Source organism: Sparus aurata, chromosome 18 (assembly GCF_900880675.1).
Source record: "Sparus aurata chromosome 18, fSpaAur1.1, whole genome shotgun sequence".
Lineage (NCBI taxonomy): Eukaryota > Metazoa > Chordata > Actinopteri > Spariformes > Sparidae > Sparus > Sparus aurata.
The window spans coordinates 20,914,854-20,937,899 of NC_044204.1; the positions used below are offsets into that span (position 1 = coordinate 20,914,854).

General features: G+C 42.7%; 2 protein-coding genes across 2 annotated transcripts; one reads left to right on the forward strand and one right to left on the reverse strand.

The window, feature by feature from the left end:
• Nucleotides 1-362: 362 nt before the first annotated feature.
• On the reverse strand, nt 363-7,015 carry npy7r (neuropeptide Y receptor Y7). The gene is made up of 2 exons (XM_030396769.1): nt 6,819-7,015; nt 363-2,843 (listed from the first exon to the last, which is right to left on the reverse strand). Exon 2 carries the CDS (start codon nt 2,804-2,806, stop codon nt 1,691-1,693), a length of 1,116 nt encoding a protein of 371 aa, XP_030252629.1. The 5' UTR covers nt 2,807-2,843; nt 6,819-7,015; the 3' UTR covers nt 363-1,690.
• Nucleotides 7,016-12,743: 5,728 nt separating this feature from the next.
• On the forward strand, nt 12,744-18,661 carry trim105 (tripartite motif containing 105). The gene is made up of 7 exons (XM_030396768.1): nt 12,744-12,874; nt 13,399-13,743; nt 14,859-14,954; nt 15,663-15,896; nt 16,702-16,715; nt 16,869-16,984; nt 17,245-18,661. The coding sequence occupies exons 2-7, from the start codon at nt 13,456-13,458 to the stop codon at nt 17,802-17,804; spliced, it is 1,308 nt and encodes a 435-aa protein (XP_030252628.1). The 5' UTR covers nt 12,744-12,874; nt 13,399-13,455; the 3' UTR covers nt 17,805-18,661.
• The last annotated feature ends 4,385 nt before the right edge of the window (nt 18,662-23,046 follow it).

Here is a 23,046-nt window from a genome sequence, read left to right on the forward strand (position 1 = left end):
AGAAAGGAAACTATTAGTATGGTAAAGCTGACCTTGAGATACTGTATAGATCCCATTTAGCGCACTATAGAGGAGTACAGATGAATAATCTTCTGAGCACACTAAAATCATACCTGCAAACAACTCTAGTCTGCAGCAAAATCTCCACACATCATGCCCGATGGGTCTTATGCCATGGGGCTAAGCTCAGCGTTAGTCTGCTGTAGCCCTGATAACAGCTTAGAGCTCCTAAAATAATCTACAGTAAATAAAGGAATATAGGCTTTGCCAGGAAATCAGTTATGTGGGTGTCAAGAAGCAGTAACACGAACCTAATACATATTTCCACCTGCTGTAAAATAAATGAATCACACTGCATAGGCCACTTGCTCATTAAATGCTTTATTGGATGGTATTTGGACCCACAGGTTTTGCTTTTTTTTTTTTTCTTTCTGAAAGCCTAAGTGTAGGACTTTGATTAACCTCAGTTTAATACAAACAAATATATGCATTGTTTTTGTTTCCCTTCATGTTGACCATCTCCCCCGTCTACAGATTGATTTTCCGGCTGTCAGGTTCTGGGAGTCAAAGTTCAACTTTTCCTGCATTATGCATATGGAGGGCACAAGCACCGAGGCATGGACTGCTACTCCCAAAGGTTTTGATGAGTCTACATATAGTGTCAGTGCTGAATATATGTTGTAACATGCCATAATTCTTTAGTATTTCACCCAGGCAGGGTCTGATATATGTTTGCTTTGTCCTTCCTTAATTCAGCCCACTTATCTGAGCTTTATCCAAGCCAAGGGTCAGTGTGTTTGACACGGAGGCACAAAACATAACATCTCCTGATGGTCGAATCAACTGGAGGCTCAATATATGTCCCAGTGAGGCCCTGTGGTTGATTAATGTTCCTCAAACAAAGGACAATTTAGCAGCTCAGTGAAGAATTGAATGTTTCGCCTTCTACCAAATCCCCCCTTTTTTCTCTTCTTTTCTTTTCTTTTTAACGTATCTTCAATGCAGCTGCACACATTCTGTAAGAAGACATCAAAAACTTGTTGCTCTCTCTTCACACAGTTCAGTGGTTTTCAATCCAGTTCCATTAGACACAGAGGCCCGCTGGTCCGTCTAATCTGGACCAGCTGGTTGCCAGGTGAATACAATTAACTTCCTGGTTGAACAGAAAATTGGCGATAGCCTCCTCTGGATTTCCTTGGACGAGGATTGAATGTTATCCGGCGAGAATACTCTAAACGTTTTACACAGCCAACAAATAGAAAAACAAGGGCAACAAATTAAACTTGTTCTCACAGTCACAGTAATCCTCCCTTGGGTGCGTATGAACACATTAACAGCCTCAGATGTATGCAGTGGAGTGCACGATTAATTTGGATATAACTTACCAACAAGGGCTCTGCATTCACAGGAAACACATTATACATAGCACAGAGTTAATTATCACCTCAGTAAACATCATTAACACATATTTGAACAGGTCAGACAAATGTATATTCACTAGTACCGTTCACAAAGGAAAGAGCCTTACATAAAGCGATTTGCATGCAAGGCTTTGAGCCCTCTCCAATGACATAGATACTCATACCATTCAAGTCACAAGGCTACTTTTGAACCACAAGCACCACAAACCAGAAGTGCGTCCTTGTGTTCAGTCGTATTCTACAGGCTTTTTCAAAAAATTCCGTTCATCTCAGACAGCAGTTGGAGGGTGCCCGCCATTACGGCCATTCAGAGTCAGTCCTCTTGTGGAGCGTGTCCTGAACGAGCCCTCAGCGTGGAAAGAATCCGGCTTGTCTTCGCAACGAAACACCATGAGGAAGCCGTTCCTGTAGTTTTTATTCATCCACCCATACAGGAGAGGGTTGGTGAAAGTTGAGCACATGGCCACGATGTGGAACACTGTGTATATCAGTTTGTACTCCTTCAGCCTGAGCGCCAGGTCCAGATCACTCGCCAGCTGGATCACATGGAAGGGCAGCCAGCAGATGGCAAACACCACCACCACCAGCGCCAACATCTTGGTGGTCTTTTTGCGGCGGTTGATGCTGTCGTTCCGGCTTGACGGGCTGATGTGATTCTTCAGTTTGACCCAGATGCAGATGTAAGCGTAACTGATGATGGCTAAAGGGATAATGTACTGTAGGAGCAGCATTGACAGGCTGTAGATGACTCCATCCCGGCTCGTCCCGTGGGGCCATCTCTCAGAGCAGACGGCGATGCGCAGGTTGATGGAGGGGATCTCCTCGTGGCGGTACTCTCTGAAGATGGCCAGGGGAGCTGCCAGGACGGCGGACATGGCCCAGGTGACCGCCATGATGATGAAGCTGGAATGCCACGTGAGGCGCCGGCCGAGATGGAAGACGATGCAGCGGTAACGCTCCAGAGCGATGACAGTCAGGGTCAGGATGGAGACATGCACACTGAGGGCCTGAGCAAAGGGCACCATGTGGCACAGCACGGCCCCAAACTTCCACTCATCTAGCAGAGTGTAAACCAGAGTGAAGGGCAGGCAGAGAGTGTCCACCAGCAGGTCTGCCAGGGCCAGGTTAGCTATGAAGAAGTTGGTCACTGTCCGCATGTTTCTGTAGCGAACAATCATGTAGATGACGAGAGAGTTCCCCAGCAGCCCCAGCAGAATGATTAGAGAGTAAGCTGTGATCAGGGTGATCTGGACTCCAAGGTGCTTGGTGATGTCAGTGTGGAAACCAGGCGGGTATAAACCCATGCTTTCATTAGACAGGGTCCAGGGGTTGGTTTCACCACCCTCCCCTTCGCCAGTGCTGTTGGATGTGTCTGGCGGGCTCATTTTAGCGGAAGATGTTAGATCTGGTCTGTAACAACACCTGGGGAGAGAAAAGACATAAAATAAATAATTTCCCGACTCAAGCAGGGCAGAAAAGTTTTTCCAACAAGCTATGAAAAGAAACAATGGTAGGTCCGTGGGCTGGAGGAGACTATTATCTCCAGTTTAGAACTCCCAACATTTGCATTTCATGTCACTACATCTGTGCAGGTAGTATGAGCTTCCGATGCAGTGACAAGCGCATGATCCCTCAGTGGCTTCCCGCCATCAAAGATTGCCCCTTGTTTTTACATGAAAGTGCGAACAAAAGCCAATTGTCCCACTTCTGGGAACTGACCCCTGGGTCCCTCTGGAGGTGGGCGACTATTTCGACCTCTTGGACACCTCCAGGTCCATTCTCTCCGTCTCTTTGTCCAGTGAAACGGAAAATACCTCCTGCCACTCCAAGAAAAGAACGATAGACATTCCCCTTCACAACATATTTTGATGGACTTCAAAACATTACATTTATACTCAAGGTCTTTTATCTTCAGCGCATAGAATGAACAGCAAAAGCCAAGCTTGTAAAAATGAATCACACAGAACAGAACTGACAGGAAACAATTTCAGTGATCTCTACACATCACGTGGAAATGTAATGCTGTCATTAAAGACGTTTGTAATTTAACTTGAGGGAATGAAACAATGCAATTTAGATGATAAGATAATTCTCTAACGAATGCAATCCCCACTCATTAGTACAATTACCCGATTGCGTTGAGTAAGTGGCTGTTCTGAAACGATAAGAAAAAGAAAAACACATTTCAGTAATGGAGGATAATCAGCAGAAAAAAAGGAAAAAAAAACAGTCCTTATTGCCACCTACAGTTACTTATATCGAAATTGCCTTGTGCGAGGTCGCATGGTTCTGGGGTGCAGTTTTTCCAAGTGACACAAACACCTGTGCCATTACAAAGGCTAAAAGAAAATGATGGAGGAAGCGGTGTGATTAGGGGGAGTCAGCTGGTTCAAAGCTACATCATTAGAGCCACACACTGCTCACATACACAGTCTGCATCTCATAAAAGGGAATACTGTGTGCCATGCATAAATCCCTGCTGAAAGATGGCCCACGTCGCACAAAAAGACTCCTTTCTCTTCAGTATAGGTTGTGTATGTATTGTCTTGAAAGGCCTGTCAATTTACCTGAAAGCCTGAGAGCTCCTGCTAATAATGAAAAGAACATTTTTATCCTGGCATGTATAAATATATATATATATATATATATATATATATATATATATATATATATATATATATATATATACATATATATATATAAAACACAGTCAGTGTTTGACTATTAAGTAACTTCTAAGTCTCTGCATCTTCATTAAACAGATTAATGCTAATAACATTAGGGGACATTACTGTCAGCCAGAGGCTTTCAACAAATCAACAATACTTGTATTTTAAAGGATTTCATTTTTGAGTAGAGTTCTTCACGCACTTGTGGCTGAATGGTGGCCGGCACTCGTGTTTTCTGTATGGAATTACTGAGACGAGCAGGACACCATTTAGTGGGAGGTCATCTCTGTGGTGACAGACACTCTTTGGTTGCTCTGGGGATGCTGCAGCCTCTTTATTTGACAGACCGCTGCACAGACTATCGTTCACTGATGCCTTTTTCTCTTACATTGTTTTATTTACAATGAATTATTTTGGATTCTTTGGATTTTTTTTTTATTCCTGGAGTGACTGTTATTTTGCAGCATAGTTGTTTTTCTTTATGTTGCATCAATCATATTGTTTGGATTAAAAGCTCCTGTACTATGCTAATTTACAGGTTAATATTTTTACTGTGGGAGTCTACTAGAAAACATTCACGTTTTTTTTTTCTTTTTTCAAAAAAACTCATCGATTTCCTCAAGTGTCCACTGCCGCAGCACCTCTATTCACCCTCCGTCTGAAGCTCCTTTTAGCTCCTGTCTCTTTCAGGCCAGCCCTCCCAAAAGAGCTCAGTCTGCTCTGATTGGTCAGCTCTCACAGGCCTGTGCAGCTATCACACAATGTCTTTCCAGCTCAGCTCTGCTGGTGATTTCTCATGGTGACTGTATGGTTGTGACATCACAACCTTGTGGAAGTCCTAACGTCTACTGAATAGAGTGGTGTAGCGATGGCGTGTTTTTGTAGGCTAACCCGGAAGTTAGCATCGCCCTGGTTGTATTCTCACTGAAAATAATAAGTTTATGATACATACACATTTTGTTCGTTATGATCATCTTCACGGATGAACACCACTTCTGTGATTTTCACAGCGTAAATGAAATCTCGAGAAGTAAAGAGCTATTTTTAGACTATAAAGACACTTCATTGTGGACGCATGACTTAAACGTCACCACCACTAAGCATTTTACTACTCATTATTATACACGATTTCTATAAACTGATCATTCTACAAGTTGTAGTGTGAACAGTTTGTAAGTAAACTCCTGTAAAGACGGACTAGTGAGTAAATGAGTCTCTGTGCTTGGTGTGACGACTTTTAATGACCAGGACAACTTCTGTAGTCTCATTTAGCCACTTGTTAGCAACCATCGTTTTAAGCTTGTGGTAATCACAGACCTTATCACAGACATTTAACCAAAGACCCATTCAAAAAAACCCACAGACTTTGGGACGAGGGAACCAAATGCTGATTGATGACACTCTATAATCTCCCTGGACTGAGTGTACTGACACTTTCATATTATTAATATATCACTACACCTGCTTTAAAATAAAATAAACGGTGTCATCTTTGAATAAATAATATAAAGTAGCCTTTAGGAGAGGAAAATGTTTTGTAGGGTGGCCTCATAATAATAACACAGTATTTTTAGGCTATACCTCGACATATTGAAAGCTCCCCAGAAGCACTTCATAAATTCTAGGAGAAGGGACAAAATCGAATGTCACAACATTTTTCACCAAAGACCTCGATACTGATGTTGCGACAGTACTGCAGGGATGACAAGTGGTACTTTCACAAAGAGATTTTTGATAAATAATCACCTGTGATGTGGATATAGTGACTGAGAGTGTAAAGCCAAGTATTAGAACAAATAGAAGAATCCCAACACTCTACTGTAATGCAGGAAAAGACACTATAACATATCACAATATAACAATTTCCAGAATCTAAGAATATTTAGTCTCATGCCACGACAACGATACATGATATATTGCCTAGCCCTATATCAAGACATATGGTGAGACATGAAATGACTGAATCTACAGGGACTGCTGAAATTGTGGTCATGACAACTACAGTGTGGCACTGCCCATAAAACAAAAAGGGCATGCACAGGCTTGGCTGGACCCTCTGACCGTCACCAGAGCAGACAGCCACGCAGGGGGACGGGTACGGAATTTATCAGGCGGACTGAAGGCGACATGTGCACTTCACAAAGCATCAATAATTTGTCGAAATCACTCTTTTCTGATCAGAGATGGTAATCCTTGACTTGAGGCGAGCTTCAGCGCTTCACTGAGGGATCTGTGAAACATACACCTGCTGGAGCAGATAAAAAAAAAAAAAGAAGCCACAATACAGCCGGATTTCTCTTATCAGTGTGCACTGCTGTCACATTATGTTCAGACACCTAACTCCCAATTAAACATCCATTGATGCCTCGCTCGTGCGTAATTTGTCGCCATTTGTTTAACTTACTGAAGAGTGCGCATTCACACTATCACCAAGTGAGCTCTTATTCAACGGAGACAGGTGCAGAACACTTACAGTCTCGTGTGCTCCGCAATTTGGACACTTGCGCATCCTCCTTTTAAAAAAAATTAAAAATAAATAAATAAATGTTCCTCTTACATCCAAATTACGCACATACAGCTGAGAGTTTCAGCAGCTACAAGTTACGCAGTCACAGCAGAAGAGATCATCTAACATCCCTCACCTCGGGCATACATTTGTGACACCAGAACAGCCTCGCGGTAACCGTTAAAGTTTGAATAAAAGCGATCCATACACGAATGCACTCACCTTTCCCCTTATATCTCCTTTTGCGAGCGAGCCTTCACCCGACAGTGGCGTGAAAGGGGGAAAAATCCCGAAGCTCCTCCCAAGCTGTAGCTCCCGGTGCGCATCCTGTGGCTCGACTGTGCGTTCCCGAGGCAGGTCTACAGGATTCAGTGTGAGCGTCCACATCAGCGCCAGGGACCGTCACCGGAGATCTGAGGAGGGAGTGCGCTCTGCGGATCACATTTGAAGCTGAAGGCTGTGTCATTACACAACACAATTAATGCAATTTAACACCACAGATTGTCAATTAACGTGCCAAGGCAGAGCCACAGTGCGTCACTGAGTTTATGACATTTTGTCTTGTCTTTATCTTTATTATTCGCTGCATTTCCAGGCAAGGCTTTTCACTTTAAGGCCTGTTGTTTACCCCTCCCTACTCATGTGTACGACTCCGGCATGAACTTTGGATCAATACAGGATTATAAAGCAAATCCTCATATATTGCTTTTTTTTTAATTGTGAGGTTCACATCTCTGTCAGCTGATCTAATTTCAGCAATCAAACTAACAACATTAGGAGTAAACTTCACACGGTCGTGCAACAAGCCCGCTGTTAGTCAACTGCATGAAAGCGCTGTCAGATTTGATTCCCTGGGACGACAATAAAGGCACACACATCTCTCACAGCTCATTTCTCTGAGCTCCCTTGACACCCAGAAATAGAATAAAGTTTCTTGGTGAATTGGTCGTTATTTTTAGTTCAAGCTGGAGACAAAAAAAGAAAAGAAAAAGAAAACCCAGCAGGGTGACAGAACACTATAGAGAGAAACGCCTCAGTGAATGATGCCACATTTGAATAGAGTTTGGTTGGGAATTTCAATCACGTTTTTATTATTCTGACTGTGTCATTCACCTGAATGATGTCAGTACTCGTGCAGTATGAAAGAATACTGTTATATTGTGCCTGGAGCTGTTGCCCTTCACATAGTTTAGCAAAACCGAGACAGGTGCCCGAGAAGGACATTTCTCAAGGCTGATTATGATGTTGCTCACAACAGAGAAAAGTGAAACTTTTTCAAACTTTTTGTGTCCAAGGTCCACCAAAGAGCCACACCTGTTTCCTATCTGTGCAGAAAATAGCCTCTACAAGGCGTTATCTTATCAGTTCGTTTGTTTTAGGTTCCCTGGAGGATTTTTAAAGGATAGCACACCATTTTTCTTCTTTATTATGAAGTAAATGCCTCCAAAGGACTTATATAGTAAAATAAACGTTTGTGTTGTGGTGGATGTTGTAAGGGGGGCAGCATTTGTCCCCAGTTTTGTTTGCAAACCCATCTATGGAAAATACCAGTGCATGCAACTATGGCCCTTATGTTGGTGTGGTTCAGGCATCCTCTTTGTAGGTGGAACTGGTTGATCTCAACAGGCGACCAACCAGTTAATTGTTTTTACTTGTGTGGCGGAGAAGGTGGCTGAAAACACTGGCTTGGGAGCATTTCCCTATTTTCCAGACGGTTGCCAGTGTTCTGGTTGCCTTGTGGTGCTGGTGGAATCAGTATCTGTCTGAAGACTATAGGGCTGAGAAAAGTCAGATAGTGAATGGAAATGGTTAGGAGCTGGGGAGCTGGGGAGCTGTTGTGGCTGTCTTTTATCGTGCCGTTGTAGATGTCCAGTTCATGCATTTGTGTTTTCTCTTGTGGGCGATAAGTTAGAATGGTGAGTATTTTGGAATTGCATTTAGTCTGGTCCATGTTTAGCAGAAAGACAACACAATATTACTCATGTGTGTCATAGTAAACACAGAATGGGACATTTAGGAACAACAACCTGGAGGATTTCCGTAATGGTATTTATTACAACTGACTGATTTAAAAGCTGTTATTTTAAGGTAAACGGGTTACATAATGTTGCTCTAAAGAAGTGACAGAAACAGACTGCTGCATAAAATTAGACACAAACAAAGGTGCTTTAGCTGTGTCCAATACCATTTAGAGAATGTTTTGTAGTTTTGATAACCGAACAAGTGATAATCTCTCCCTTGAGCCCTTGTTTTCTGGATTTCCCCGGAGCTATTAGCATTTGCCTTCACAGTCCCGGCTCAGATTTATCGTTCTGGGAGCAATGTTATGTGAGATCCCTGGATCATCTTGGTGGGACTTTATTTGACGATGCAATAATTGGTGCGCTGATTGACTCAGCCACAGAGATTATCCTTATTGATCGTGGGCAGGCTGCCTCTCTGCCTCAATTTATTCTTTCAATTATGAGCGCCACCCTGCTGCCTCCATGTGCGCCAGGTCACACTGCAGTCAAGGTTGACAGTTCTCCCAGCCTGGCCTGAATGCAATACTGATAAAGGATTTCTGTCCTTGCTACAAACTTGCTTACCTCCAGCAGTTTCTGAAAACTGGTGAGCTTTTACACTGTGGGTTGTAACAAGGATTTTTGTACTCCTTTTTGTACTCCCCTGTTTTTAAGTTAAACCGCTGGTTTTTACTGCAGGTCTCGACAGCTTCATACGTGTGTTCATGTCAGTCTACATGCTCCCTAATTAGTGAGCAATGTTGGACTCCCCTCCATATGGCCGGGCATGCTGTATTTATGCACCACTGCTCTCCATCTGATCGCTGTTTCTGTCGAGGTCCTCTGAGAGCAGTGGTGCCACTGATCTGATGACATGATCAGAGACTGTGGCGTCCTCACGTCGCACAACACTCACAGCGGTGCACGCACTACTTTTCATCCTGTCTCTGTCTGTCGTTCTGTGCAGGCTGTGTGAATGAACGAATGTGAGAGTGGAGGAGTAAAAAGTTAAAAAATCCCTTTCATGCCTCCTCCTTTTCTTCTTTTGGCTTGAGGTGTTTCTACCATAGATTAAACGTTACACGTGGACAGCCTCTAATACTTCATTGATTCAAAATATTGATTTAAAAGGATGGACGGTCTGTGAAGTCAACAAATTGGATTCCTGGGGTAAACAGCTGTGTGGGATGTGCCGATTACACCCCCTGGTGTACTTTTCTTTTTTATTCTGAGGCAAGACCGATGTGTCTGAGACAGCAAAACTGATCTGGGCCTCAGCCTGTTCATACTCAACACAAACAGGGTGCAGCCTATCACCAGAATAACGGCTAACAGCTGCTAACTGTAACTACCGTTAGCTATTTAGTTCAGTTAGCAGTGCAGCTATAAGTATGGACTGTGAGCCTGGTGCACTGGTGGAGTGTTGGGTTGTGTCCGAAATCACCCACTCATTCCCTACTCCCTAGTCACTACATAGTGAGTCCAACATAGTGCCCTATATAGTAAGCTCAACGGCAATAGAAAAACAGACTTTCGGACACTACTCCGGCGCCGTTAATGACGTCACAGTTGAAACATGAATTGAAACCTCCATGCATTCGTCCGCAGCACAATGGATGATGGTAAATATTGCTTGGTTAGTGACCATCGGCTGTACACTACTTTTCATGATGCATTAGTCCATCCAGGGATACTTTGAGTGTACTATATAGGGTATAATATTCCCCACTAGACATTCGGACAGCACTACAAAATGGCGTAGTCACTATGTAGTGCACTATATAGTGAGTAGTGAGTGATTTCGGACACAGCCTTGGTGTTTACGCTGCTGGCATAGGAGCTAGCTTGTTAGCATGCTAACTTCTAGCTGCAACATGATACACAGAAGTCATAATGTCAAAACTGTTGTTTCTTCACATTCTCTTGCTAACTTAATTTTTTTACAATTTCAACTACAATTCTCACATATTGCACCTTTAGAAAAACAGCAAATTGCTCAAAAATGTATTCTAGATATTATTAACGTGATAAATGACTATTTTAGCTGGAAATAGCTGATTATTAATGTAATACCTACACAGCTGTACAGAAGACCATTTTGTCACTTCTGTGTTCCAATGATACATTAAGTTGGGTAATCCAAGTTTTTCTTGTTAAACCGTTGATTGATCAGTGGAAAACCCTCGTGTAATCACAGCTGAAAAGTATTTTGCTGATTGAAGAAGCAAGAAAGTTGGCCTTCCTTAGGCTAATTGGAGCATCAGCAATTGTGTGTCTGATTTTAGTCCTCAGATGTGGCGGCTGTAGCTCAGTGGGTAGAGCTGAGGACTAGTGAGCGGAAGGTCGCTGGTTCGAATCCCTGGCTCCCCAGGGCGGGACTGAGTTACAAGCCGAAGCATCCTTGAGCAAGATGCTGAACCCCAACCCCAACACTGCTCCTGATGTGCAGTTGGCACCTTCGTGGCAGCCACTGCCATCAGTAAGGGCCCTGCGATGAGCTGGCGACTCATCCAGGGAGTACCCTGGCCTTCGCCCATAGAGTAACTGGATTTGGCCCCAGTACCCCCGCTCCACCTTGAAAAAAAAAGGTGGTATAAAAGCGGTAACATCACCCGCAACCCGCATGGATAAAGCGAAAGAAAACGGAAATGTCCTCCACTGGCAGCTTCATTACATGTTAGCCTATCGGCAAAACATCAGTCTCAGTGTCAACAGGGAAGGGGCGACTCCAGGATACCTTCTGTCTAGGCATAGTAGCAAAGAACAAGCCATATCTGTGGGACAGGGGGAGAATAGGAAAAGATGTGATGGACAGATTATTCTAACTTTGAACATCTGTGAGACAAAGAACAAAGGAAAAAGATGATAGAAGAGTGCCTGACAGCATGTCTGAGGAAATGTTCCATTTTGCAACACTATGTTATACCCTGTGAAAAGCGCTTGATTGGAGCCAACATCATCCTGCAACATTTGTGGGATGTGAACTATTTAAAGACGCAACCCAGGGCCTTTCCGACATGTTGCAGACGCCTGCTGGGTATCTAGCCGGCTGAATATCTGGTTGAGTTGCCGAGGAGTCAGGGAGCGGGGAGGAACGAGCTACAGCCAAGGAGAGCAGACACTCCTTTCCTGTCCTTTCTCCCTCTCTCCTCTGCTTTCATCCACAGGTGCTCTCTAAACCCAGTCGTATTATGCGTCCTCTTGAGCGAGCACAATAACAGCCTACAGCTTCTATCAGAATACACACAAAAGCTTCAGTGCTGCACATTCTTATCAATCCGCCCACACATATACATTTCTTTTTCATGCAAAAGTAACTTATGTGACCTTGTGATGTGTGAACCTGACGCTGATCATTTACGTTGTGTGCACACTGCAACTGCAAGATTCCCAATGACAAGACATAAAGTTGTCGAGTGTATGCGAGGCATTATGTAATTCCAGTTGCACTCATGTGACTGATGGTACACATGTACCAGGTAATGTACAATAATGTGAGTATTATTCAGTCTGTGATGACAGTTGTCTGATGTCTACTGAGGCTCGGGGACATTTTTTAAAGTCTGAAATAAAATTACTCTGATGATGTAATCAAGGTCTTGAGACTGCATTTTTTTGGAAAAAAAATTACCTCCGACACAAAATAATGCAAATGAATGGTCATCCCAGTCCGCATTACAAGTCGAAAACTCCAGCAAAATCCACCAAGCCTGACCGAACAATTATGAACCTTTCATCAGTTTTACTTTATACTGTTTATTTTGTGAAAAGTGCTGTAACAACTTTGTAGTGACCTTTTCCATTTCTATTCAGTGCATTTATGTTTGATAGAAGTCTCTGCCAGCGTGAGGAGGGAGGCTACTCATATCGTTGACGTTGACTGCCAAGTCAAAGGAGATTTTGGGGGATTTGAACTCTGTATTTTTAAAAATCCTTACCACCGTCCTGTGTTTTGCCAAGACATAATGAAGAAACTGATCATGCACATTTGTCGTGTGGGAAAATGAAGTATTTGTTCACAGCAGAGTTCACAACAGAGCAGTAAGATGCGAAACAGAAGATGAGTTGACCTGAAAGGAGAGGAAACAGACTTCCTCCATTCACGTGCTGCTGTTTGCTGTCAAACATGCGGACCAATCAGAGGCGCGTTTGTCGTTAACGCATGCGCGGTACGACTGTACGTCCTGTTCCTAAACACAAGCAGCGGAGGGAGCAGGGAGCAGATGGAAGCACTCTGAAGAATTTGGCCACTTGTTTCTCCGCACAACAGTAGACGTAGGTTCATAAAACGGTTAATAGGAAGTTTATCATAGTCGCTGTTTAAAAGCTTAATATTTGTTTTGCTTTATGTCGCGTAAACTGTCTGTTTCGTGGCTACTGTAAGCTAGCTAAACAGTCTCAGGCTTTAGTGGGAGGGCACAAGCAAAAATAAACATCTGACCACACGTTTCTTTGACAGTACAATTCATAAGCTAGCTTATAGAGTCCCGTGATATTTCAGCTGATCCCCAGTCCTCAGACTTGAACTAGCTGTGGTTTACACTTTTAAGTATGTGCTTAGTGTATTCAAGCAAGTGGAGAGTTATTTGTGTTGGACCTGAAGGGGGAGGTGTACAATCCTTTCTGCTGGATCCACATTTAGACAATGATTAACTTAATGTAGCCTGCTGCACAAAAAGGAAGTTGTTGCACTTGAATCATGTGAACTTTTTATGTATTTTATTTTTGTTTCTGCTGACTTAACAAACTGTCCCGAGGAGGGGAGTGTTTCACCTCTGCCTGTCTCTTTCTGCCTCCAGGCTTTTGCTTTCACTTCTTCAGTGTGGACGGACTTTGGAGAGGAAAGTACCCCTATCATGGCCGCTGCTGCCGCTATTGCTTCGTCCTCCAAAGGCAGCCTGAGAGAGGACCTGACATGTGCCATATGCTGCGATCTGTTCAGGGAGCCTGTCATGTTGGCCTGTATGCACCACTTCTGTAAACCCTGCATCTCCAGGTACTGGAGGGGGACTCAGGGCCCTGTCACCTGCCCTCAGTGTCGCAAGGAGTTCAGCTCCAAGCAGTTTCAGACCAACTACCTTGTGACAGCCATGGTGGAGAAGGTCAGGGCCACAACCTCGGACACTTACATCAAGAACCTAGAGGTGAGTTTACGCCTCCACTTCATGTTAAACCGTGATCCTGCTGGCTGCCTTCCATGCCTTTACAATTGTCATCTGGAAAGCGTTATTAATGGTCCGGCAATCTTATACAAATAATCTTATGTTCCAAAGTAAACCAATCGATTAAAAATCAGCCCTCTGTAAGATTGAGTTATATAAGTTGAACACAATAATGTTCTATGTTTCAGTACACATCTGTGTTTATTCCACTGTAGTTCCACCTTCAACGTCTCCGCATGAATTGCTCAGAACAAAGTTCACTCGCCACTCCCTTTTATATATCCTTGTATAACTGGATATATGACTTAACCACGGCAGGCGAACCAGAATAAGAAAACTGTCTGTACTCTTTAATATAATCCAATCCTACATACTGTGATTCTACACATATTGTGTCAGGAAGGTGTTTTTTTAAACTTTATGGTAGAATAGTTGAATGTTTTAGAACATAGGCGTATTGACTATCCTTTATCCTGAGAGTTGGATCAATATCACTCTTTCCAGTAGAGTCCCAGCAGATGTTTAGCTTTGCTTAACATAAAGATTGGGAACGGGGGAACCAGCTGGCCTGGCTGTGTCCAGAGGTAATAAAATCCACCAGGCAAGCTCACTGATAAACACGTGATATCCTAATTGTTTAATTTGAACAAAAACTGGAGTGTAAGTGCAACAAGTGGCAGGAATTATGAATGTGGTGTATGTGTACAAGTATTTCTCGAGTAGGTGCCGCCACTTTCTGTTCTCTCCACTGCATGACTGCCAACCTTATGATCATCACAAGACTAGAGAGAAAGAAAAAGCGTACCCACCAAAATGTTTGACTAGTTCTTAAATGCCGTTGTTTGTGCTGCTGTCGTACCAGACAAAAGGGGATGTTTCAAAATATCAGAAAAATCTTTCAATAAAACACGGCAGTAGGATTAAGTAACACAAAGTACTTCCTTGCCACGGGGTCAACTCAGTCCACAAAAGTATCAGGCTCAGCAAAAAGAGACCCTTTTGAGGCAGTTGTCTTTAATGCAGGGCTATTTTTCTGGTCACTCTGTAACCGTTGCTTTCTGTTCCCAATCTGATTTGATTTGCATAATGCTGAGCAGAAACAACTGAGAGAGACATTGGAGAGCCATCGCCTGAAGAAGGAGGACTTCATCAACAGCATTCGCAGGGACAAAGACAAGATAGAGACCATAAAGGTACACTGCTGGGGGGAAACTGGAGGGATAGCAGCACTTAGCAGATAAGAATGCACATGTTCCTCCCTAATGGTTGTTTGCAGTATGTCACTGTGCGTGTTGAGTGGTGTTTGCAGATGTGATAAGTGACACTTTGTGCTATGTGATATGTAAAACATAAGGGTCTTGTGCCTTGATGCATAAATGCTTTTCTAACCTCTGACTTTATTGTGTGTCAACTGTGCGCTGCAAATCCTCCTCCTACATATGGTCTTATTTTTACATGACGATGATTCTGCATGACTGTTGCATCAAACCAAACAATTCTGCTTAAAGTCGCTTAAACACTAATTTACAAGACTTCATTATAGCTCACAACAAACTGCACAGGCAGAGGAAATGGAAAAAAACCCCCACATCTAATGTGTGTGTGAGACAGACGGAGGATAATTGTTTGAGTATAGTTGTGCATGCTGTGCTGAGATGATCAACAGGAAATCCTTTGCTGCTTAAACGGTGTGTAGTTGTTTGGCACAAAGCTCTTTGATGTGTATGCGTTGTAGCGTCTTTACCACTTATGTGTGTCTCTGGAGATATGTACTTTGCAGAAGTTATCAAGAGCTTTATTTCTACAAGCTGCTTAGAGACATCTTAGCTAACTCTTTACTGTTTCCATCTGGTCAATTAAAAATGTGCTATTAAAAAAATAATAATTTCTCCCCATGGCAGAAAATTGGAGCAGATCTGCAGACTCGTGTCAAAGGGGAATTCCGAGCTCTCCATCAGATCTTGCAGGACGAGGAGACCTGCATGCTGGAGCAGCTGAAGAGAGAGCAGGAGGAGGAGCTAGAGAAAGTTCAGCACCACCTGGATGCCGTCGAGCTGGCCGTGAAGGGGCTCGAGGACAATATCAGAACGCTACGGCAGGCTAGTGCCACCACTGAGAACACCGTACTGTCTGAGGTGAGATCTCTGCTCAAAGTTACCAAGGACTGAAACTGCCAAAATCAAAAATGAATTAGAAAAAATTATAATTTTCTCAATAAATAAATTGACATGCCATTGAATTTACAAATGTATTTATTTCTGTTCTTTGCATTTTACCATAAACGTATTTATTTCTACTTTTCTTTATCAATTTCTGCTTTTTTATGAAAGTGTAAATCAAAGTGTATTGTGGGTCATTTTATTTTCTCCATAAAATCTGATCCAGATCAGCCTCAATTTACCCAGTCCCACCCTCCAGTGCTGTGATTGGCTCTGAATGACAAAACATGACAAAGAATTTAGAAATACTGAATTAAATACGTTTGTGCAAAAGGATAGGGCGGAATTGAAAATGGAAAATACTACAGAAGTAAATACAGAAATTAAAATGCAAAAAAAAATCAAAATCAAAGATAAAAATCAAAATCAAAAAATGAATACATTAATAAATAACATGTAAAATTAAGTCTAGAGTTAAAACAAAGATAGGTAAGATAAATACAGAGGGAAATTTTAGTCAAATTAAAATTCAGTTAAAATCCTTCATGTCACTGTGTATAGATTAATGTCTACAGTATTATTTTTGGTGCATTTATTGGCATATTATTTTTTATTGAACCATTTACTTTCTTTATTTCTTTTCGTACAAGGTGTCAAGCTTGTATTTGTAAATCACATCTGAACTTTCGATTAAACTGAGAGCTTCATTTTATTTGACCTGTGAAGTTTGAGACAAACAGTTGTTAATGTGATTTTTTTTCTCTTTCATTTCCTTCTCTAGCTTCCACCGCTGAGGTAAATTCATTGTTATGAATGATTGATTGTTTTTGGCATTTTGGCACCTCATATGTCATACGGTTATTTGATTTCTACATTTCCATTTCCATTTAGTGTCACTTGAGTCAAGAATAAATGGTCCTGAAGTCCGTGTTTGCTTTGTTTCGACAGACCGTGCGTGCTGGTGGATACAGCCCCGGAGTTTGATATAAACGCTTTCAGCAACAAATACTTGGCTCCGTTGCAGTACATCACATGGAGAAAGATGTTCAAGTCCTTGAAGCCAGGTAATTGTTCCTCTGATGTGCTTCATTGGACACAATAAGCCTTCAGCTGGGAAACTGGTTCTGCCACAACAATGAGAGTAATTACAGCAAAATTATCTAATTATTTTAATAAGCTATTGAAGTTGTGAGAGAGTGACAGTAATGACATCATTGTCTCACTGATGGGATATATTTTCTATTCAAAATGTGATGCTCTGTTGAATCCTATTCCCAAAAAATATTATCACTCATAAGATTCATTAAATTGTTTCACCCCAAAGGTCCTTCCCCATTAACGTTCGATACTGACACAGCGCACCCAAGCATCCACGTCTCCAGGGACAAAACCGTGGCAGTCGAATGTGACGCTGTGGTTCCATATATGGACCACAGCAAGCGTTTCCTCCAGTGCGTCAACATCCTGGCTGCCCAGGGCTTCCAGTCTGGCCGACACTACTGGGAGGTAGAAGTGGGCTCCAAACCCAAGTGGGACCTGGGCATCGCCTCTGAGGCCGTAGACAGGCACGCTCGGATTAAGCTGAGCCCTGAAAGCGGCTACTGGACGCTGCGGTTGCGCAACGGGAACGAGTACTCGGCCGGAACGCAGCCCTGGACGAGGCTGCAGCCCGCCTCCTCCCCTCAAAGCCTTGGCGTGTTCTTAGACTGCGAGGAGAGAAGAGTGTCCTTCTACAATGCCGACGACATGAGTCTGCTGTACTCGTTCACCAACGGGCCGAGGGGCAAAGTGTTCCCCTTCTTCAGCCCGTGCATCAGCGGGAGCAGTCAGAGACCTCAGCCCATCAGACTCCTCCACTACCCTGCTGTGGCTCTGTCGGGCTAATGCGGAATCAGTCAATGAAAGCTTTGCAGTATGTAACAGCTGCCCATTCACTTATTGACCAGTGACTCTTATCAGTCGCTCTCGTGTTAAACATTTCAGACTCTTCTCATTTCCCATGCTCTAATGATCGGGTATTGCCAGATGCATCCATTTTCTATCCGAAATGAACATAAAAATCCTTGAAATGTTGAAATGCCTTGAAAATTGCCGTATTCGCCGTTTGAAAATCCCATTGTGCCGTAATTGTCCCGAAGAGACTGAATCATTTTTGCTGGAGAAATCCTGTTAAACGCAAATATGCAACCATTTTCGGTTGAATAAAGTGACGCTAAGATGCAGCAAATGACATTTAAAGATGCTGGTTCTTCTTAAATACTGTAGATGAGATGAATTAATATTACACACGATAATTCGAATTATTATCTCTAATCAAGTCATACTATCTTTAGGCTCACTTGTTAAATGTTTTTGTTTTTAGTCACCATTGAGTTCTGTATGTAGGAACTGCGCACTTTACTGTGAGATTTCATATTCGACTAAAAGGTTTTTAATTTTTTATAGATGAAATGAAACTGATTGAGATGTAACTCACACAGACTTCATGCCACCTTCCAACATCTTCAGCTAACTTATAGTCATTTGTACCTTCATTTATATACATTACATGTGCCTTAATTTCAACACTGTCATATAATGTACACCCGCTGTTATGTTTTTTTATCGTTCAAGAAAATTACTCAAATGTAGTTCTTTGCAGTATGTTGCACATCATTTACATGTTCAATCGTGAAGAGCAGTTACTGTAAAAACCTGCTGATGCAAATAAAGCGCCAAATCACTTTTTCACTTAAACAAAACCTTCTTTGATCCTTTTCTGCAGCTGTGACTATGGATCTCCCGTGACCTCACTTGAAATAATCAAGGATGTTATTAAGCATCATCAAAGCAGAACGCGCAGCTATGAACAGTTACGAATGCACGAGCCGTCTCTGACACTTGAAGAGAGCGAGAACAGGCGGGCTCTCGGGTTATCTTTACAAACACACAAGAGCACTGACGTCCTGTTTCCTCCCGCCAGGTGAAAGGTCAGATAAACAGAGTGACAGTGGGGATGCCTCTCGGCCGTTTGGCGGGCCTCGGAGGGTATGCTGAAGCAGGATGCTGCTGCCTCCTCTGCACATTGGAAAGGTGGCACAATGAACTGCACCGGGGGGAGACATGTTTTTCCTGCACAGTGACTACATGGAATGAGTGTTTTTACGATACAGTTATGACACACTAATCGCTGATTTTGGCCGATAAATGCAAATTAGAATCAACTCAATTTCCTGAAATGAAGAGTGTCTACTGTGTTCTGGGAGAGCCTTTATGTGGCTGTATGGACTCTTTTGTCGTCTCTGTAAAGCCATTATTCCCCTTGGTTGAAAAGTGATACACAATTACATGTACTGTAATTACCAGCTGCCACAGCATCGACTGGTAATGTTCTCAGTTTGTGAGTCTATGTGTGTGTCATCGTGGCAAAATGTGTTCCACAAAAACACCTTTGTTGTTGTTGTGGTTGCAGGAAGTACCCCCAAAAGCAGTTTTAAATATTTTGCCAGGTGTTTACATCAATAACTCAACCAAACAATCCACCATGAGTGAGCACTTGGCGACAGTGGTGCGAAAAATATGTCTGTCTGCGAACAGATTTTTGTGAGTAGTATCAGAGCCATGCGAGATAGTCATGAAACTTCACAGGTGTGTATATGAGAATAAAAATGACGACGGTGCACAAAGATGGGTGAGATCAGATTAACCCAGTTCTAATGATTCCTGTCCACTCTGGTGCAGCTGGTGTGGCTGCCGCCTCCGGCAACTATTTTTGTCAACACAATAGAATCAAAACCATGCAAGATGCAGTCGTGCAACTTTACAGGTGTGTTGTTGAACTCAAATTGAAGGTCAGGTTTGATCTGACCCATAATAATGTAGTAATCATGAGTCGGGACGTAAACATGTTGACGGGCAGCTGGTGTGGTCCCATCACAAGATGACTTTAAGAATGAGATGTGGTAATTATATGGTTATAGTCTATGGAGAGGCTTTTAAAATCAAATATCTTTCATTAATATTCATAATATTTCAATATTGTTTCATAGTGAAAAAAATAAAACATATGTGAAACGAATGACTCAATGTACAAACAAAGAATCATCACCTGCCTCTGCAGTTCCCCAGAGCCTCACAGTGCATTTCAGTGTCTTTTGCTAATTTTTTTTTTTTCCTGCTGTGCAACTTTAATGCTTTGGTGTAACTTTACTGCTGTGATGAACTGTTTCCAGCAAATAAAGCTCTAATAAACCGCCTGCCCAGCCACAAAGAGCAGACAAAGTCGGCAGGTAGCTGGTTAACATAGTGGATCATTTAGCAGCTGACGAGACAGATATTTCCCTCAGGAGTTGGTGGAGAACAAAACAGAGCTAATAGCACAGAGAGAGAGACTTACAATATTGTCTGGTGGAAACATGACACCAAATAAATGCTAATGTTTCTCCATATCTGCTGGGTGTTTGCTTACACATTCACTGCATCATCTTTTTATCGTCATAATATGTTAATGTTGCATTTACTGCTCGTTTTGCTGCCTCCAAGTGACCAAACAAAAAGATCGCAATAGGTTTATATTAATTTAAGATTGTGAAAACTTCCACAAGTACTTTTCTTGTTGTCAGGAAGCTTCCCATAACCGATGACTGATAGTGAACTTATCCTAGAACCGAAAAGGGATTTTGACAACCTCAATCATAACAAACCAACAAAAACACACACACACACACACACAAAAAAACAGTGACAGCTACTTCAAAGCAGCTTGGCAGAATGCAGCGCTGTGCACAGGCCCATGGGCACGAGCTTCAGTGAGGGGAGTGAGCAGGGGTCACATGTGTGCTCCACATCCTTCCTATGATAGTAGCTGCGGATCAGTAATGTGTTTCCTGACCTGAGGATGGGCCGGACGTAGAGTGCTGGCACTTCAAGGACGGGTCCTTGAGTCTTCAGCTGTCTCTCAGGAGCCGGCAGGATTATGAGCCCAAACCTTTTTTCATCTGACACAGCAGGGGCGATCATGCTATCCTAGCGCGAGGGCTCATCATTTGTTATCCCTGTTGTCTGAACGGCTCATCTCAACGCTTATGTGTCCCAGTTTATTATTTTGTTGGCCACTCAAGGGTTTTCACGCGTCCACGACGTGATCTGTTTTACGTTCCTAATGAGATTTGGTAACTCCGTGGACGTGGCTTTGTTAGACTATCAACACGATTTAGCGTGTTTATTTTCCTCTGAAGCCCGCAGTGCTGTGGGGCTGAAACCAGGAGAACATTTTAATTACAACCATTCAATCACAACATTGTGTTTTAAGGTCAGAGAGGTGGCTCGCCGTAAGGGATCTGGGGTGGAACACATGCCCACAATAACACTCAGCGCTCCCTTTGACTCCCTGTTGTTCCACACACTCCTGATGTTGGGCTCTCTCTGTCTCAGGGAATAATTGAAAATAACATAATCAGATTGAGAATTTTTCCCCTCACATATATTCAACCTACAGCTGCTGTCGGCTGACTGTTGGACTGCTGCTCAACTGCCAGGAAGAAGTTTTGAGTCAGCTAGTGTCATTACTGTAATAATGGGTTTCCAAGTGCTTATACAGCATGCTATTGATTTCACAGCTCCCTGTATGATGCCTGGGATTGATTACTCTGTCTTTGAATGGCCAGGCTGCCTCTTCTATACCTCTGAATCAGACAATTAACGAACGAAACACACAACTGCACCCAAAACCCCTCTGTTTGTGTGTGTGTGTGGTTGTGTGCTCAATCATCCAAGTGCACATCTCTTGTACCCTCTGACTTTTTATATCAGAGTGCATATGGTACATGGGTTTTCAATTTTCAAAATCCCTCCCTGTAAAATAAAACCGGGCAGATAACGGTTCACCACGGGCGTGTTGTGTTCTTAGTGCATGATTTTCATTCCCACCTCGGAGGACTCCTGGTGGATGGATTGCGTGGGCGGGCGGGGGGTTAACAGGACTTGGACGAGGCTGGAAGAAATCTGCGCACTTTAGTTTCATTGGAGGCATCGCTGCATCTGACCCCTTGGAAGAGTTATTGCAGACTTTTAATAGAGAGCGTCTCCCCGGGCACCTCTGCTCAGCTCTGGTTTGTTGAACATCTGCAAGGATTTGTGTTCATAAGCGCAAAAAGATAAGTCTTTCTGCCTCAAATGAATGCAAGACTTTTGACATGAGCAGATAAAATTGCATTGAGAGACCAGATATATTGTTTGGTGGATTAAACTCAGCTGACCAAAGAGGAAAATATCAAGTAGTTCTCCTCTGATTTCCCTCCTGAGGCTGCGTCTACCTCACTGTGGTATGTGTTGACTTCACTTGTTTCATAACTCTTGCTGTATTCCCGCGGTGGCTTTAGAAGAATTTCTGATGGTATTAGGATTACCTGCTGTGCTCTTTGGATGTCACGAGGGATTTAAATGCCTCAAAAACAATCCATGAAATTCAGATCAATATCAAACAGTTTGGCGCTCAGGAAACAAATGGAAAATCCGCAACGGCGACACAACAGCATGAAATCTCGTCCTCACAGAGGTTGAAACAGGGCTGCCTGAACTTTTTTCCCCTGGGGGCCAAAAACTGAAACTAAATGGTGGGACACGGTCCAAAAGCAAACACCTATTGTATCGTATTGTAAAATAATTTAAAAGGATTCCAAGTTCTCTTCATTGACTGACTTCCTTGCTCAGATTATGTAAAAACAATAAATAATCAGTCCTCCGATACGATTGAAATGCATCTTACCTCACAAGAAAGTAAACACCATAAACATTTATTCATATTTGTCTAAATCTATTTTTAAATTTAGTTTAGCTACAAACAACTGGCAGGAAAAATGTGCCCTTATGTTGGGCCAACTTTGGGCGGCACTGGTTAAAAGGGTCAGTTCACCCAAAAAATATAAATTCAGTCACTGTCTGCTCACCTACATGCCAATGGAAAGTCGAGTCAAGTTTTGCAGTCCACAAAACATTTCTGGAGCTTCACAGCAAAACAGCTTTGCAGCTTTCTCTTAAACTACTGAAGTACATGGGGACTTGTATTTTAGATGTAAAAAACACTGGGAAAAAAACATAAAATGTCTCCATACAGCTTGTCCGGTGTCACCAGAAGCCCAGAGATCCC

Excerpts from the sequence above, each read along its gene's own strand:
- npy7r (XM_030396769.1), bottom strand. The coding sequence starts at position 2,806 with ATGAGCCCGCCAGACACATCCAACAGCACTGGCGAAGGGGAGGGTGGT.
- trim105 (XM_030396768.1), top strand. The coding sequence starts at position 13,456 with ATGGCCGCTGCTGCCGCTATTGCTTCGTCCTCCAAAGGCAGCCTGAGA. Across the intron at positions 13,744-14,858 it reads CTTACATCAAGAACCTAGAG|AAACAACTGAGAGAGACATT; the intron begins GTGAGTTTACGC and ends AATGCTGAGCAG. Across the intron at positions 14,955-15,662 it reads ACAAGATAGAGACCATAAAG|AAAATTGGAGCAGATCTGCA; the intron begins GTACACTGCTGG and ends TCCCCATGGCAG.